The sequence below is a fragment of the Lagenorhynchus albirostris genome, chromosome 9 (assembly GCF_949774975.1).
Source record: "Lagenorhynchus albirostris chromosome 9, mLagAlb1.1, whole genome shotgun sequence".
In the NCBI taxonomy this organism is placed as follows: domain Eukaryota; kingdom Metazoa; phylum Chordata; class Mammalia; order Artiodactyla; family Delphinidae; genus Lagenorhynchus; species Lagenorhynchus albirostris.
In genome coordinates, this window is record NC_083103.1 from 42,204,805 (window position 1) to 42,222,706 (window position 17,902).

At 48.7% G+C, this 17,902-nt stretch overlaps 1 protein-coding gene across 2 annotated transcripts in view; it reads right to left on the bottom strand.

Moving 5' to 3' along the window:
- Positions 1-17,902, bottom strand: part of BMAL1 (basic helix-loop-helix ARNT like 1) — a 77,939-nt gene that overhangs the window by 25,922 nt on the left and 34,115 nt on the right. Inside the window, exons 3-8 of one of the 2 annotated variants that reach the window (XM_060159629.1) lie at positions 9,978-10,106; positions 7,178-7,301; positions 5,986-6,131; positions 3,706-3,744; positions 3,372-3,413; positions 1,641-1,798 (exon numbers count right to left, since the gene is read on the bottom strand). In XM_060159629.1, coding sequence (XP_060015612.1) covers positions 1,641-1,798; positions 3,372-3,413; positions 3,706-3,744; positions 5,986-6,125 — 379 coding nt within the window. In that variant the 5' untranslated portion in view covers positions 6,126-6,131; positions 7,178-7,301; positions 9,978-10,106. Of the gene's footprint in view, positions 1-1,640; positions 1,799-3,371; positions 3,414-3,705; positions 3,745-5,151; positions 5,241-5,985; positions 6,132-7,177; positions 7,302-9,977; positions 10,107-17,902 lie in introns of those variants that run through there. The other variant, XM_060159630.1, reaches the window with a different exon arrangement.

Sequence of the window (17,902 nt, forward strand, 5' to 3'; positions counted from 1 at the left end):
AATTTTGTCTTCTTTTTCCTTTACGGAGACAGGGCTAGATCTGACTTTGGACAGGAGCCTCTAATGCCAAAGAGAATTCCACCGAAAAGCAAACACTGCTGCCCACAGGAGACTTAGCAAGCTTGCTTTTGTCACTATAGTGAAAATCAGGAGCTGACACAAGTTAAAAAACTGCTTCTAAGAGAGAAGGCAGCTCTAGGAGCAAACTGGTAGAGACTCCTGGGAGGTTCCCTCCTCCCAAGATCTATATTAAATGGGTTGTCTAGCAGTTGCTCAAATCTCCACTCTAAGTGTTCTTGGGAAATCATCCAGACTGCCAGGCCCTGAGTAAACACCCTGTAGAAGGCATTTACTGAGAGCTCCTCTTCATCAGGGTTGAATTAAATGAGCTTGGCAACCCGGAGAAATGCATTTCTTCAGTAAGTGCAACTCGAGCTCCCAGGACTGGAAGGCACAAGACTTATGTTTAAAAGGCTGTCAATCTGGCATCTTTCAGGAGAATAACTTAGAGAAAAATGCCAGCAGGAAATGACTTGAAATCTGCAGAATGGTTAGTAAAAGAGTGAAGAAGTAAAATGAAACGATCCATAACAATTCTAAGTACCACCGGGAAGGAGGGAAACAGAACGTGTCCTGACTTTCATATCAGCCAACAAGGCACACGTTACTGACCCACGTCCCTGCTTTTTAGGGTAACTTGAGCTCTGCCACTCTTTTCCTTCCAATGTAATAGAAATTAGTTATGATTTAATCTCTATCTTCACTAATATGAATTTTAAAATGCCATTCTCCGGGCAAAGGACACAACGTTTATATTTTTGAATAATGATCAAAAGTCAGACAAAACCAGCTACTTCTCATTTCCGGTGGCTTTGTAGAAATATAAAAGACGCAATTCTTTCACCACACAGGTCAGAGATCTGAGTGAGTGCCCACTTTCCAATTTCCTCAAATAGTCCAAGACTAGCTGTGGAAAATTCCAGGAACCGCAGTCACTCAAGTGCCTGATACAGTTCGGATTTCTCCTGTGGTGTGGATAAGTCACTTCCATGTCTCTGCCTCTGTTTTCTCACCCTCCCCGCACTCAGAAAAGAAGGAAAACACTGCTTCCCTCATAAAGAGTTGATCTGGTTTGGGAAAATTCCAGGAAGATGAAAATATCATCAGTGTTCATTCCTGACGATAAAACGCAGCAAGTCCCACCAACCAGTGACTCACTCTTCAAAAGGAACCATGATGAATTTTCCTCTTCAAAACTGAAACTGACTTTCCTGTGTCACTAAGGGCACCTACATTTCTGATGTATAGCATTGTATGCGTGGGGCCCAGGCACCACATATGCACAAGCTGGCCCTTCAGCAGGGTCCTCTCTGACATGTATGTGCATATACACACGCACAGGACATAGCCTCCACCCTCTGGAGACGTAGGACAGCAAAACTGCTTCTTGATACCCACAGAAGCTCAACAATCGTTTCATTTGGCATCAGGTCTATTGCTGAAAATGACAGGCATATTACTCAAGGCTACACATTTGCAAGTAATAAACATTTGTCCCTAAGGAGACTCGGGAACATTCTAGGAAAGGGTGGTAACATTTGTGAGCAAGGGCATAAAGGACAATAAAGCCGGGACCTCACCTCGTAATGTTTTCATGTGCTGAACAGCCATCCTTAGCACAGTAAGTTTATCTAATTTCCTGGACATCGCGTTGCACGTTGGTACCAAAGAAGCCAGTTCATCAATAAAACTGTTCATTTTATCCCGACGCCTCTTTTCAATCTGGCTGTGAGCTTCCCTGAACAACAATATGAAAAATGATTTCTGTAAAATGTAACAGAGCATCAAGGAAACGATGAAAATAAATTATAGCTGTTTTCAATATTCATCTGTCAAGGCAAATTTAAAATCTGCAGAATGTTTCAAACTAGGCCTTCCTACTAAAGTCACCCAAGAAAGTGGGCTCACTGCCAGGTCAGTATTAGGTTTTTTTTTATGCTCACCTCATCCTTAGAATTGAGAAATATTACAAAAACTGTCTTTTCAGAGTAAACTGAGCTGTTAATTTCTCATTTATTTTCCTCTCAGCCCCGATAAAGTTGGATTTTAAGACAGGGGTGAAGGAAAGAAGGGAGGTGGAGAATTCAAGGGCAAACATCCGGAACAGACATCTGTGAGGGCGCCACGCTGAGCTGTCTCTGAGGTTTGTGGGGAGCCTGCTGTGTGGCCCGTCGGAGACTGACTGATTGAGACACCAGGTAACTAACGCCACTGTCCTTGGATTGGCCATGACCCCACCTAGACGCAGCACTTGCTACATCTGTCCCCAAGAGTTTCCACTGAGGAATGTCACACGCCTTCCTCCCTGGAATTGCTGCCTGGCGAGTCAGCGTGACACTTCCATGGGCACACACTCTCTCCCTGACTGGTTTGCACCTGTCATTCGTGACTGTCCCCCTCAAGAGGTGTGTCAACAGGGCTTCCCTGGTGGCGCAGTGGTTGAGAGTCCGCCTGCCGATGCAGCGGACACGGGTTCGTGCCCCGGTCCGGGAAGATCCCACATGCCGCGGAGCGGCTGGGCCCGTGAGCCATGGCCGCTGAGCCTGTGCGTCCGGAGCCTGTGCTCCACAACGGGAGAGGCCACGACAGTGAGAGGCCCGCGTACCGCAAAAAAAAAAAAAAAGAGGTGTGTCAACAGTGGAAACGTAGTTTGCTGCCACTGCCGTAGCAACAGAACCGTGGGATCTCTTGCCAAAGCTGGTCCACGAGGGAAAAGCCAGAACTGTCGGGTCAAAGTCTGCAGCCCCTGGTTCTGTGTCACGATACAGACTCAAATGGCCCTGGGGCTACTGGCAGGAGAGCTCAGGATCTGCATGGAAAGGAGTCGCAGGCATGGTTGGAAGCAGGAAAGACGGAGTTAGAGAATCTCCTTGAGGGAGCAGGGCACCCCCAGGTCTAGCCTTCAACTGCACCTTGCAGAGCAATAAGGGCACTTTCAGAGGCTTGGGACAGCCCGGGGAACCGAGTCACTGAGCCAGGTCTCCCCGAAGGGCCCTGAGTCAGGAAGGAGTAACCTGCTGAAGACGGAGAAAACCTTTAGCCTTGATTTATCTTCTGCTCCCCCCAAAGCCCCCTTCCGGTTAACTATGCTTAGACAGCAAAGAGTGAAGGCAGCTCAGCCTGGAGGGATGGAGGGAGTGGAAGAAGGCCACATCAAGCCCGGGCCCCCCATCCCCTTCCTCCTTCCCTAAGGACGTGACAGTGTCAAAGACCGTCTGACAGACAAGGACCAGATATGCAGAGCCTCCTTGGCTACACACCAAGCAACCAAACCAGGACAGTTTATAGACAGAATGAGGGTCCAAGCTCACCTTGCATTTTTGATCCTTCCTTGGTGCTCTGTGTATTCTAACCTGGAAAAAAAAAAAAGAAGAAACACAATGTCCTGGAGATTGACAGCAGTTACACATCTGTTTTCTTCCCTGCCTTAGCCCTGTCATCTCTACATGACACACAAGAGCTTTGGTTGTTGGCCACACTGGGGGTGGGGGGAGGGAGACAAGTTCAAGCCCATAGGCTCAAGGTCTCCTTGCTTATCCCTAATCAAGGACATGGATGGAGCCTGCACCATGTAACAGAATGTTTAATTATGCAAAGAAAATGGCTCTAAGGATGCTGAAGTTCAAATGACTAGATTCGTGGTACCTTCCATGAGGGTCGTCTTTGTCTGTGTCCATGCTTTCTCTGAGAAAACAAGAGAGAATGTGACTGTTAAGACATACAAAATAGCTTCTTATCGTAATACAGAAGGCCCTCATTTATCCAGAAACCAAACAATTAGAAAGCTCAAATAGTCATAGTATTGACTCTTGATGTATAAAAGTAAAACAAACAAAACCAACTTGAACCTACTATAAAACCCAGACCAAACAAAAGTTATATATACTGTCTCAATAGAGTTCGCGTGTTAACATATTTTTACCGTATTGATTGTTTGAGAAAATTGGGAATACATACAGCATTTATGGAAACTCTTAGGTAACCAGAGTATCTGAGTAACTGTAACACCTCATTCCCCCCCCATCATTCTGGATAAATGGGGCTCATTCATTTGCAAAACACGTCAAGCATCAAATATACTATATATTTGGTGACGGTGGGTGAGGTGAGGAGGGGAAATCAAAGTACCCACAAAGAAGTACTGAGCAGAGCCCCAAGCCAGCTCTTCAAAGGCACTGCTACCCAATGCTCTGGTTCTCAGCTCAGCGGGAAACCCCGAGCCCTGAGAAACTGGGACAGAGGGAGGCATGGGGTTGGGGGGCCACAGAGATTCCTGGGGCCACAGCAGGGATCTGCCTTCCTTGCATGGACTCCAGAATCCAGTTTTCACATCACCTTGTGGTTCAGTAGAAAACAGATTGAAATCCTCAGAGGAAGGAGTTCTAAATCCCCTGGGTCAGCTCACACCCTTCTCCAACCCCTAAATTGCTCAGGAGGGCACTGGCCAACATCTGGGCCTCCTCCTTTCTCCTGTAAGAAAGGAGGGATTATGGCCTTCCAAACAATGTCATCTCAAGGGCAAAAACAACTTTCTCAGGAGCACTGAGGCACATCACGGGCATTCTAGAACAGTGGTTCCCAACCAAGAGCCCTCAATTTCCTCATAGGCAGAGACTTTCTCTAGCTAGTCCTGAAGTTCAGAAGAAAATCTACAGGCCACAGGGGAAAACGACAACTCTCTCTTCCCTTTTGTCTAGACTTGTATCCGCTCACTGAGGCAAATGACCATCTCAGGTGAAAAGCAGCTCTGCCCTACAGGTATGAGTTTAGTGCATTAAAATGATAAGATAAAGGATTATGGTCGCTTAACTAATAGGGTCTCCACGAATTACAGAAGACCTGCAAACTGGGGTCCATGCAGGAAACCTGAAAGTTCTGGATGGAGACAAGGTTGGGAACCACAGATCTAGATAGCAGAGGTCTTAGAACACGTCAAGGCCTCCATCAGCACTGGCCCAAGACAAAGGCTCCACAGAAAGCACCTAGTTTCCCTGTTGGGGAGTTACTGCCATGGAAGAACACCCTCTCGGTCCTCACACCCACTCTCCATCCCCTGGGCGTCCACTCTCTTAATCATCTGGGATCACTTACATATTACTCATAGCATCTCCTAGTGGGCATCTGACCTCCAGCCACTGTGCTCCCCAAATTCGACCTGTGAACTTCAGCAGAAAGGACATCTGCTGTAGGGGGATACCTCCTTGGAGATTTTCCCTCATTAAACAGAAGAAAACCTCTCAAATGGACATTTGGGCAAGACTCCACGGTTGCCTCTACAAAACAAAACGTGCCTTTGGATGTTCTATGCTGACTTATTCCCTAGATGTTTGTTCAGCTACAGAAGAGCTGACTATAAGTGTGAAAACTTACTTACTCAAAAGAAAAGCCATCTAGTCTAAAAAGAAAAGTACTATTTAATGTAAGAGGAACAAACTAATTTAAATAATGTTTAAGGACAATGTCACTGTTCCTATACTGTTTCCAGAGATGACCTCTACTTATTCACTCCACAAACGTTAAGCAAGCCATTGATGTCCTCCTAGAGAGAGGCCTTCAGGCAAAGCTCTTTTTGAAACCAGGGACTTGGCCATCTTGCTCACAAGAGCAAAGGAAAATGAAGAAAGGGGTAAAATGTGGAACCTGGCTTTAAGGCTATTCTTTTTCCCTCGATGTGGAACAATCTGGGGACAGGAGCAGGGAGTAAACACCTCAGCAGTACTGGAAGCTCCCTCCTGCTTGCAATCCAGGGGAAAGATAAAGGGCAAAATCAACTACTGTGTGGCCAGCTGGAGTTGGATCTTTCATTCCCACCCCTTTTCACAGAGAGGATCCCTTCTTCCAGGAGGGACAGTAGAGGCCCTAGATGTTCGTGCCTGTGAGCCGACACCAAGTTTAGCCAGAGGAAGACGAGCCCAAAGGCCTTACTGGTAGTCCGTGGAGCTGCCCTTGCGTTTCCGGTTGCAATCCATGCCACCGGTGCCCAGGGGGCTGGAGAGGAGGTCGGTGGCACCTGGGGACATGAAGTCGCTGATAGTTGAAGAAATGTCCATTCTCTGTTCGGCCATTGGAGTCTGGAATAGGTACAAGGAGGCACAGAGGCACGTTTATTTCTACGTGCTCTTCTAAGGTGGAGGACGACCAGGGTGGCTCTGTGGAGGAAAAGGGACTTGATTACAGCACCAACATCTCTCTCGCCCAGCCAACCAGAACAGGACCAGGTAGAACTGGAAGGGGCATCGTATTTACTCTAGGAGTTACTATAGGTAATTTAGGCTCACCCACTCGTTTTTCTTGTAGACACAAAGCTCAGAGAAACTGGGTGGCTTCTCCTAGATCCCCGTGCCAGGGCATGGAAGAACTAAACCAGAACCCAAGGCTCTAGAAGTTACAGCCCTGTGCTCCTCCCACGGAGGGGACCAAGTGTCCCAGATGTTCTGACAGTCCTAAATTAATCTTCTTCTAATCAAATCTAATCAATGAAATAAATATGATCTACTTGTTATCTTTGTGTTTTTAAAAATTTATTATTTTATTTATTTTTGGCTGTGTTGGGTCTTCGTTGCTGTGCGCAGGCTTTTTCTAGTTGTGGTGAGCAGGGGCTACCCTTCGTTGTGGTGCGCGGGCTTCTGAACGCGGTGGCTTCTCTTGTTGCGGAACACGGGCTATAGGCATGCGGGCTTCAGTAATTGTGGCACGTGGGCTCAGTAGTTGTAGCGCACGGGCTTAGTTGCTCCGCGGCATGTGGGATCTTCCCAGACCAAGGCTCGAACCCGTGTCTCCTGCATTGGCAGGCGGATTCTTAACCACTGTGCCACCAGGGAAGCCCTATCTTTGTATTTTTATTACAATTTTTTATCAAAGTTGTAGGAAAGCAGAAAATATCCTTTCTCAGCCTGTAAGTCCCACTTGGGAGTCAGGAAAAAGTGGTCCCTCTCCATCACTGGCCCAGGCAAAGTCTGTCCTGTCCTCCCAAACTGTCCTTTTGTACTCAGGATTCCACTGCAAGGAAAACCTAGCATAATGAAGTGAAGACACTGCAAACACTTGCAAAACATTTTGAGAATTCATATCTTAAAAGCGCAAAGTGAGTTGGCCCAAAGGAGAGGCTGGCAAGTACCTTGCAAGGGACTCCAACTGCAAACCCAGTTGAAGGTGGCCGTGCACTGCCCGCTGTCGGGGTCCAGCTCCAAGTGACGTGACTGGGGCTGTCACTCCCACTCTCTGGGCCCGAGTTTCCTCATCTGCAAAGTGAGAGGCAAGGGTGAGCTCTTGTTTTCACTGTCACTATTGTGCCCACACATTAGAGACCTGAGCCCTCCTGGTTAGGCATGTGCTGTGTTTTCACTCTCACGACCATTGCTGGAGTGAACATCTTTGTGTGCGTAGCTCTGCACATTTGAGCTATTATCTCTAAAAGTCAGACTGACAGGTCTAAAGGGGACACACATTGTATGTTTTGGTAAATACTGAAACACTGTGCTCCAGAAAAGAACCAATAATTTACATCCCCAATAAGAGCTCTTGTCAATCTGAAAGAAAAAAATGAAACCTCAGTTTTTACTTGTAATTTAAAATTATTATGGATGGCGTTCCTACGTTTATATGGGCATTTTTTGGTTTTCCTTTGTGCCCACTCATGTCGTATTTTCCTACCATATTGTCTTTAGGATCGATGGGCCTCCTAACTCATGCTCACCCGGGCACCTGAACTGGTGGGAGAAAAGCATGCAACGATCCTTGACTCTTCTGCTCCATTTATTCTCCCACTCTGCTACCATACTTGCTCTTTCCTCCTCAAACCTCCAACATCTCCCCAGTCCTCATGCTTAGCTGATACTTCACTAAGAGGCCAGCGACCACTTCTACCAGCTACCTAGATGCTGCAGGCTAGGACCCCAGCCCCAAAGCATGCTGACCCCATCCTCTTTTACTAGTCCAGACCATTCGCCCCAATCCTGCATCATCCACTTCCCCCACTCTAAAGCATCACTCCCATTAGGATAAGAACACACTCAAACAACTCTCATCTTGGGGGGGAGAAAAACACAACTTTTTTGAACTCCACTCCCTGCCAGTTACTGCCCCAATTCTTTGTTTCCAATTGCTTTCCTCTTCCCTCGCTATAACTCAACTCAAATCAGGCTTTTGTCCCCATCATCCCACTACAACAGCCCCTGTTGGGTTCACTAGTGACCTCCTCATTGCTAAATCCAACAGCAAGTTCTCCATTCCCTCCCTACTCATCCCATCAGCACATCTAATAGAGTTGATCTCTCCCTCCTCCCTGTCTCTCAGCTTCATGGTTCTCCTACTTCAGTGGCCACTCCTCTTTGGTCTCTTCAGCTGGTTCCTCTCGTCTCCTCGCCTCTAGCTGTCCTCGGCCCTCCTCTCTGTCTATACTCATTCCTTAGGAAATCTGTCTAGTTTCATTGCTTCAAATACTATCCATGCTATGACAACTCCCATATTTACATCTCCAGCCCAGATCTCTCCCCAGATTCCAAACCTGTATAACCAACCATCACCCTGACATCTCCCTTTGAATATACAATAGAAACATGAAACATCCATGACCAATCCCTGGTTCTCCCCAAGCCAAGCCTCTTGGCCATGCCCAGGTCAGTAAGTGGTACTTCAGTCCTGCTTGCCGCTCAGGCCCCAAACCTAGGAGTCACCCCTGACTCCTTTCTTTTCTTCACAACCTGCATCCAATCCATCAGCAAATCTTATCAGCTCAAGATTAAAAAAACATCCAAAATTCAACCACTTCTCCCCTTTTTCTTTCATATTTCTGCTCAGATGAAACTTCATCAGTGAAGCTTCCTTGAAGAGCCACATAATATGACCTCCCCACCAACTCTTCCTAACCACCCCAGGCCTGCTTAATTTTTTCCCATCGCCCGTATCAGCATTTGGCCTGCAATAACCTACTTAATTTACTGGCTGTCCTCTCCATTAGACTATAAGCATCAGAAGAGCAGGGACTTTGGTTTACTGCTTGCACCCTTAGTGCCTAGAACACTTTCTAGCACACAGTAAGCACTCAAAAAATGCATGTTGAATGAATAAATTTGTATATCAGGAATATTAATCTTTGCTCGTTATAGATGTTGTAAATACTTCCCCCTGCTTTTGCCTTTTAACTTTGCTTATGGTATTTGTATATGATACTAAAAGTGACATGTTTTAAAAACCCTGTCACCCCCAAATAATAAAAACATTCTCTTCTTTGCTGATGTTTTTATAATTTTTTAAAAAAAATTTATTCTTTAATCCACTTGGAAATTATTTTTGGTACACGACCTAAGGTTGGGAATTTCTTATTTCTCTCCAAAGAATAGACAGTTGTCCCAACACCACTCACTAGACCATGTGTCCTGTTACCTGTCACTTGAAATGCCATCTTTATTGATTTGTTTTCTATTTCTGGACTTTCTCTTCTTTTCCTTTGATCTGCTTATTTCCATCCTGGTACCACACTATTTATGATTGTGGCTTTATAATACATTTTAATATCTGGTAGAACAATTCCTTTCCTGCTTCTTACTCTTATTTTTAGAAATTTCCTGGCTAGTCTGATGTATTCTTCAAGGAGTATTTTATAATCATTTAATCACATTAAAGGCCCTGCCGCAGCTGTAGCTTTTGTTGTTATTATTATCATTATTACTGACATTAAGAGAAGTAGGCCAGCAGTGAGCACAGACCTCAGGGTCTCGGTGGCCCTTTGGGTGTCAGACCTGTGGTGCCCCCTCTAGCCCCCACTCCTCTTTTTGAACAGCCATACATTTGCATGAGGTGGAAAATTTCAAGTTTCAGGGCTCCTGGAAGAAACCACACTTCCTGAGGGAAGGACTACCATCAGAGCTGCCAATGATAGTCACTCTAGGCAGGGGTGGGTGGGATAGGATTGTTACCTGAAGTTACGGTTCTTAAACCCCAGATCCACCTTGGGAGAGGCAAGGGGCCACTGGACTTGTTGGTCACCTCAAAGCAATTTTCATGTTTTGTCGCTTCCTTTCAGGCAGTCAACTTCTTCCAGAAACCTACAGTGGGGCCCACAGGAAAAGAAATCCCAAACAGGTCAATTTGGAGTAAATGAAAAGTCTCATAGCAGCTGAGGAAGATGGGGAACTTGCTCATGACTCCTGATTACAGGGAGCAATGCTGAGCTGACCGTCCAGTCCTTCAACTGCCTGTTAAACTCAACTGCAAACACATGAGGAAGTCTGCCAGGAGATATTTTCTGTGAAAAACAATGCCTTTTAAATTACTAAACGTAAATTCTTGGACACGGCCTTAAGAGGAAGAAGATAATTATATTTTTCATTTCTCCTACGGGGTCAAGCAATAATAACAGTGAACAGTGACTGAGCGTGTACTTGGCGTCAGGCGCTGTTCTTACTGCACCATGTGGATTAACTCACTCAGACCTGAAAATAACTCTGAGGTAAATACTGTTGTTTCCACATTTTACCGAGAAGATCGAGGCAGAGAGAGGTGAAGAAACCAGCCGAGGTCACATAGCAGGAGAGCAGTGGGGCTCCAGGAGCTACACCTGCGAATAACGACACCACTCAACTCTCTCTCCAGCCAGGTGTGTTACCTAAATGCACACAACGAGGAACCACAGAAAACAAGTCTTCAGGAAACATTAAGCCAGACGAAATGCCAGCAGGGCCAATACCTGAAGCCGCTGGGAGCTCAGACGCTGAAAGAAAACGTCCCTGAACTCAAGCACATGTGGTAGAGAAATCAGTTCTGAAAAGCTGCTCATGGTAAATTAAAGCGGGGGGAGAGTTTGCTGCCCTGCCCACCTCCTGCTGGCAGGATACAGGGGTCTCCTCTCTGGCCCTGCGACCCCTGTGGAAGGAACAGGCTCTGAAGGAAGAAATGGGCTGCACCCGCCCCACTACTCCCTACCTGCTCCACCTTGAGACGGAAAGACAGATTTTAACTGGGGCCTTCCTGACCTTCCTGAAGCACAAATTCTGGCGCTTCACATTCCACTGGCTAATTCTTGCATCTTCAATGACCTGCTTTTGTCTTGATCATTATAAAGGTCTTCAAATGAATATCCAGGGATAGAATGGACCGTGTCCTCCCGATTTATTCTTCCTCGCAGTCTGGTTCAGAAACCCTCACTGTCTGACACAGGTAACCCTGTCTGGGCAAGTGCAAACGATGTGACCAGGAATTCTGGACTCCCAGTCCCTAAGCCTCGATGGATAAGCAGCAGGGATGCAAAGTCCCCAGGGCAGGGCTGCTTGGGGGAGGCTCAACACACACGATCCCACCTAAATCTGATTCCCCATCCAGGTCCCACACGATCCTGCCAGCCCCCAAATTCGCAACCCAGGATCCACCCTGGGCGACCTCCCTTCTCCTTCTAACAGCCCCAGAGCCCACACTTGGCCCTTGGATGGGTGGGTCCAGCCACTTCATCCATCCTTTATCCATCGCCTCCATCCAGGCTGCTCCCCTCTCCAGTCTCGTCCCCTCCTCACCGTGGTCAGATGTAGGACACCCCCTTGCTTAAAATGCTTCAGTGGCTTCATTGCTCTCCCCAAGCCTTCCAGATAAAACCCCAAACACCCCTAGCAGGATACACCAAGCCTCCGCAAAAGATGTGCTCGCTCTCCAGCCCGACGGCTCATCTGCTACCCGAGGCGCCAGGCTGCTGAAATACTTAAGCTCCCAAAAGCACGCAGCCGAGAGCACGAGGCCTCAGCTGTGCCCACTTTGTTTTACAGGCGTGGCTCCCTTTACCCACTCGGTCACCGGGTGAACGCCTGCGTGCCTTTCAAGTGCCCTCAGGTGTACCCTCAGAGAAGCCTCCAGCTCTCCCGGGCTGCCCCGCCCCTTCCCCTCGCCCGCTGCGGCCTCTCTGCCTAGACCCCGCCCAGCCCCGCCAGCTGCGCCTGGATCTCACGGCTCAGCATCTCCCAGCACCATGCCTTGCATTTTCTTTCCCCCACTTCCCTGAAATTTAGATAAAGGTTCTCCGTACCAAACTCCATACGAAATTTCTTATTTTGAAAATTTTTTTCCAGCACTCATGTTTACTTTATAGAAATAATAAATGCTAACATAGATTTTTGGCACTGTATTTTGCAAAACAAAAACCATGTTTCTTATATGCTTGGACAAGGTAAGGAAGCTGAATCAGCTGTGACAGTTATTTTTTGGAAAACTGTTTTCTCTCCAGGAAGGTGTTCTTAGATGTAAGACAATAAATGGAACAACGAAAGAAAAGGGACAAAAAACGTCTTCTGTGCTAACTACTTCCAGAAGAGATTTGAGCCAAGAGAGGGGGCTCCAAGAGGCCAAACGTACCTGGGAGAGAGACCCTTGCTGACTGGGGGCTCAGGGCTGGCCCTGGTGCTGCCATCCAAGTGACGCATAGCGAGGACGCTCTTGGGAGAACCTGGCCATGGTCCTGGAGTCAGGGGTCACACGTGTGCCCACTTCTGACCTAGAGATTTCCGAAGGTGGGAGGGAGGCTCTCTGGGTGGCCAGAGAAAGCCAGGCATGAAGGGACCTGGGACGTGTACCTGGCAAGAGCTTGGGGGCACCCTCTGTCCCACCTCAGTCCCCTTGTGCTCCTCGGAGCATAGGGAGAAGATTCTCTGGGGCTCCACACAAAGGAGCAAGGGTGCTAGCAGAGGTGAGCCTGTCAGCCACTATTAGGCGCCAAAAGGAGACAGCTGGTACTCAGAGCAGAGTGGGGCAAGGCTGAAGCGCCCCTAAAGAAACCCACACACACCATCCGCAGGAAGATGGCCACAGGGTGCCCTCCAGCTGTGGACCAGGCATCTCTGGGCTTTCCCTTCTCCCTGCCCCAGCACCCCAGAATGACAAGTAGAGAAAGGGGAGCATGTGGATTGTATCCAGGTTCACACATTAGCTGCTCCTCTGTGTGGGAAGTCGGCAGGCTGCCTCATGCCAGGCCTGGCCAAGTGACTCGCCCTGATGGATGAATGTGAGTGGAAGGGACAGTGGCAACCTTCAAACTGACCTTTACTGCGTGTCCCCCTGTTTGTGCCGAGACCAGCGATTCCTGGATAGAGGCTCCTCCTTTAGCCAAGACCCTGTATGGATGCAGCATGAACAAGAAGTAAACCTTGGCCACTGTAAGCCCCTGAGATGTTGAGGTTGTTTAACACCAGGGTGACTGGCTCTTCTGTTTGCCTCTGACCTTCCTGATTTAGCACTGAAAGTCCTGCATCCCCGGAAACCCCTTGGTCCCCTAGTTGACACAGGCAGGAAGAAGGAAATAGACTCTGATCCTGGAGCCACAGACCAAGCCTGACCTGGGAGGAGGGAGCGGGAATAGTGGCGGCCACACTGGTGGAGTTTAATCTTCACAGTAACCTATCTGTTAATTATGGTCATTATCCCAAATTTCCAGGTAAGGAACTAAGCATTGAAGAAGCAAAGACATCTTGCTTAGCAAGTGGGGACTGAAACCCACATGTGTCTGGCTCACTGGTGGTGGTTCTTTACTCTGCCACACCACTGCCCATCCTGCCCCCAAAGCCACCCCTACAAAGGAAAATACAAATGCCCCCAAAACAAGCACTCCTGAGGAAGGAATCAGGGAAATGTGAGGAGAAGCAATCCTGGTTCAGGAAAGCTACAGAAACTGAAGTAAGAAGTTGTCTCTGGGCTTCCTGGAAGCCAGGGCAGAGAGGGAAATGCTCCTCTTACTTTACTAGGGTTAGCAGGGAGAGGTATCTGTCCAAGAGACTTGTTGGGGTTTTTTTTTTTGGCCACTCCAGGTGGCTTGCGGGATCTTAGTTCCCGGACCAGGGATTGAACCTGGGCCCCGGCAGTGAAAGCACCGAGTCCTAACCACTGGACCGCCAGGAAGTCCCCGGGAGACTCTTTCTATGTGACCTGAGCAACGCTGTGCCGAATGGCTCTGGCTCTGGGGAAACAAGCTTTGTGAAAGGACAGAGGGCTTCTCCCTTTATAAAATAGGACCCTGGTAAAAGCATGTTTCCCCTCCTGCCCCCCCCTGCAGGTGTAACAGCTGGATGGAGCTCTACTGAGACCACTTTGTGAAGCCTCAGGACGTCACTGGGGTAATGGCTTTTGATGATGTTTAATAAAAGGGCACAGCTTAGGAAAATATGGACGACAGTGAATCAACACCCTTGCTTACCCGTGTCTAGTAGCTACATGCTCACCGATCTACTTTGCCACAAAACCCCTAGCTGCCTGCAAGGACCCCTGTGTGGCCACCTCTGCATCCCCACCACCTTCAAGGCGCTGGCCCTGGACACAGCATCTGCTCCAAAGTACTGTCCTTCCCCCATGCAGAGGAGCAGGGCAGCTGGCCCCGGTTCCATTCTCCATATTCTCAACTCAAGGTTTAATGAGGGGATGAATGTGGAGTTGCTCTGGTCTGTTCAGATGGTGGTGGCCTTTGAGCAGAGGTGAGAGACTGAAGGGTCCCTGTCCCCTCTGCAAGTCCCCCTGATCCTCTGATTACTCTGAAAGTTTGTGGGGAGTTTGGTTGCCTCACTTTGCAACAGACGGATTTAGAGAACACTCACCCATGAGACCAGGTGCCTCGACCCTAAGATAACCGGGGTTTGCACCACGATCAATCAGCAAGCATTTCTATAGCCCTAGTGGAAGCCAGGGCACTGGGGACACAGCGGGGTATGTTTAAGATCCCCTCAATCCTGATCACTGCAATAGGCAGGGCCGTGCCTGCAGTTGTGCAAGCAGTGCACTGCCCCATGTCAGTGTACCTGCGCCTCTGTTAAGTGGCAGAGATTTGTGGAGCCATTACTACAAATTTCCAGCAGGTGGCAGTCAAGTATCTTGAGGAAGAAATGCCTTTTTTCCCCTAGCTGTGGGGCATATGTGAGGTACAGGAGCAGAACAGAGGAGAAAATGATTAGCTTATTTGCCGGTGTGTGTGGGGTAATGGAAGGAGAAGGGACCAGGGAGGAGGGGAGACTTGAACCAGGTTTGCCTGGTGGACTGGATGATTAGAATGATGTTCTGAGCAGAGGAGAGCTCATTTGCAGTGGCTGTCAGGGGCCTGGGGAGAACCCCGTTTGTGGCACTTGTGTACCCAGTCCTACTGGAAGCTCTAGATGCTTGGGAATCCTGAAATCAAACAAAAATCAAGGAGGTTGCATTTGGAACGATGGGGCTAGAGAGCCTATTGAGAGGGTCTCACAAGAGGCAGGGGTTGGGAATCCTGGAGTAGTTTGGGAATCAAAACAAGGCTGGTCCGGGCCTCCCTGGTGGCACAGTGGTTGAGAGTCCGCCTGCCGATGCAGGGGACACGGGTTCGTGCCCCATTCCGGGAAGATCCCACATGCCGCGGAGTGGCTGGGCCCGTGAGCCATGGCCGCTGAGCCTGCGCGTCCGGAGCCTGTGCTCTGCAACGGAAGAGGCCACAACAGTGAGAGGCCCGCGGCCCGCATACTGCAAAAAAAAAAAAAAAAAAAAAAAAAAAAACCCAAGGCTGGTCGGACCTCCCTGGTGGCACAGTGGTTGGGAATCCGTCTGCCAATGCAGAGAACGGGTTCAACTCCTGGTCCGGGAAGATCGCACATGCGGCAGAGCACTAAGTCCATGCGCCGCAACTACTGAGCCCGTGCGCCTAGAGCCTGTGCTCCACAACAAGAGAGGCCACTGCAACGAGAAGCCCGCGTACTGCAGTGAGGGGTAGCCCCTGTTCACCGCAGCTAGAGGAAGCCCGTGCACAGCAACGAAGACCCAACACAGCCAAAAATAAATCAAATAAATAAGTTTAAAAACAAGGCTGGTCTATGTGGAAAAGGGCCCCAACACCACTGACGGAGGACAGTCTACAGCATTCCAGTCTTGGAGGGCTACTGAGGGCTGTTAGGAAGATTCTGAGATCTACTTAAAAGGCACAACACAGAGCATGCACCTAGCCCAGCACACGAACTCAGTAACTGTTTGTTGAACGAGTGATAAAAGGGACACCTTCTTAGACCGTCGCCACGTCTGTCACTGAAGTACAGGAAAGAGAACAGCCTGAGGAACAAGCTACAGCCCCACTGTGCTTTCTGGGAGGACTCTTGGTCCTGGACGGGGATGCATGGACCACTGATGGCACCTGTGTGGGAAGTGGCCCAATTCCAGCCGACAGCTGAGCAGCTGCCCACATTGAGGTGGATCATTATATGGAGGCAAAGCAGAGAGGCCATAAAGAAGGGTCGTAACTTTCTGGACACTTGCTGAAGGAGAATTTTTATTTTATGTGCAGAAAACAATGAGTGGACAAGCAGGTCCAGATTATTCCTTTAACAGGTTTGATAAAAAAGACTGCAGAATAACTTGGAGTCTGAGGAATGTCCGGTTCCCCTTCAAATATCCATGAATCACCTGAAAAGGGAACTGATATTCCTTATTGCTTTTAATGCACCAGGCCCTTTATGACACAGTGGTTAGGAGCATGCTCTCTCCTGAGAAGTGATGGTCAGGTTTCAAATCCCGACTCTACCAGGTGTTAGTGTCTGGGGTGCAAATCTCAGTTCCAACATATACACGACCCTTAACTTTGCGTGTCAGGGTCTCCTGACCTGGGAGATACAGATGATAACATTACCTACCTCAGAGCTGTGGTGGAGAAAGGAGATGAAGAAAGTGCTTAAAGTGGTATCTGGCACATAATACACCCTCTATACGTGTTAACTATTATTATTTTGTCATTTAAGCATCACCAAAGCTCTATTAGATGTCATCTCTCCCACTTTAAAAATGAGGAAACTAAGTTTCAGAGAGGTTAGGTAACTGGACCAAGGCCAGGGATTTTATAGGAAGGTAGATTTAAACCCAGGTCGGTCCTTTCCACTATGTGGCATGGCCTCCATGCAAAATAAAAAATGGGCACATTCCAGAGTATGCTGTTACGAAATTCTTCACACCAGCACTTCCCAAAGATCTCTTCCTGAATACCAACCCCATGAAACTTTAATGATGTTACATGGGGGGAAAAAAATCAATGGCCAAAGAAGCGTGGGGAATTCCAGGCTAAATGCTGGGTTTCTCCTCTGCAGGGCTTCTCGGAACCTTAAACAGGGCCCTGCAGAGGGCGAAGTCCAGGAGTGGCGGGGTCTCCACCTGCCCACAGATGCTGGTCCACATGTTTTTCTTCACCTAACATCTAGTGGACAAAGGTTGGATGGGGCACATTAAGGGGAACCTTGCTCTGCAGAATCATTCAGGATGCAGTGATCCTGCTTCCCCTCCTTCCCTGCCTATTTCCTCACCAGAAGGTGGTCGGCATGGCTTTGTCAGCCTCCTGGCTCCTCTGAGAAAAGCCGAAGTTCTGACGACCCTGTCCCACTTTGCCTCGTGAGTGGTCCCTGGCCACTTCCTCCGCCCAGTGCCTGCCCTCTGCCTCTCAGCACCCACATGCATTCAGCCCACCCACCAGCCCAGACCCAGGGTTTCTCTGCATTGCCTGGAGGACCACAGTGGAATGTGAAGCCGCCAGGGGGTTCACATGTGCTGCCTCCCCGGAGGATGCAGGCCTTGTTCTCCTCGGTGCCCCAGTGCCGGGGAGGCAGGGCGTGCTCTGTACCGGTCACATCCTGGCTGCTCTGGGAGGCTACCTCTCGAGGGCCAAGCTCTCCTCCTGGCCCTCAGCCTTGACACACCCCTGCATTTGATGATGGTACAGGGGTGGTCATCAGGAGGGACCAGTGAGTCACACTCAGTAACCAGAGACACACAGCCTGCCTCCAGGCTGTTGGGGGCTTTTTCTTTTCTTTTCTTTTCTTTCTCCTTTTTTTCCCCCTTCTTTTTTTAAAACCTACAGGATAAGAGAATAGAGCTTGGCCCT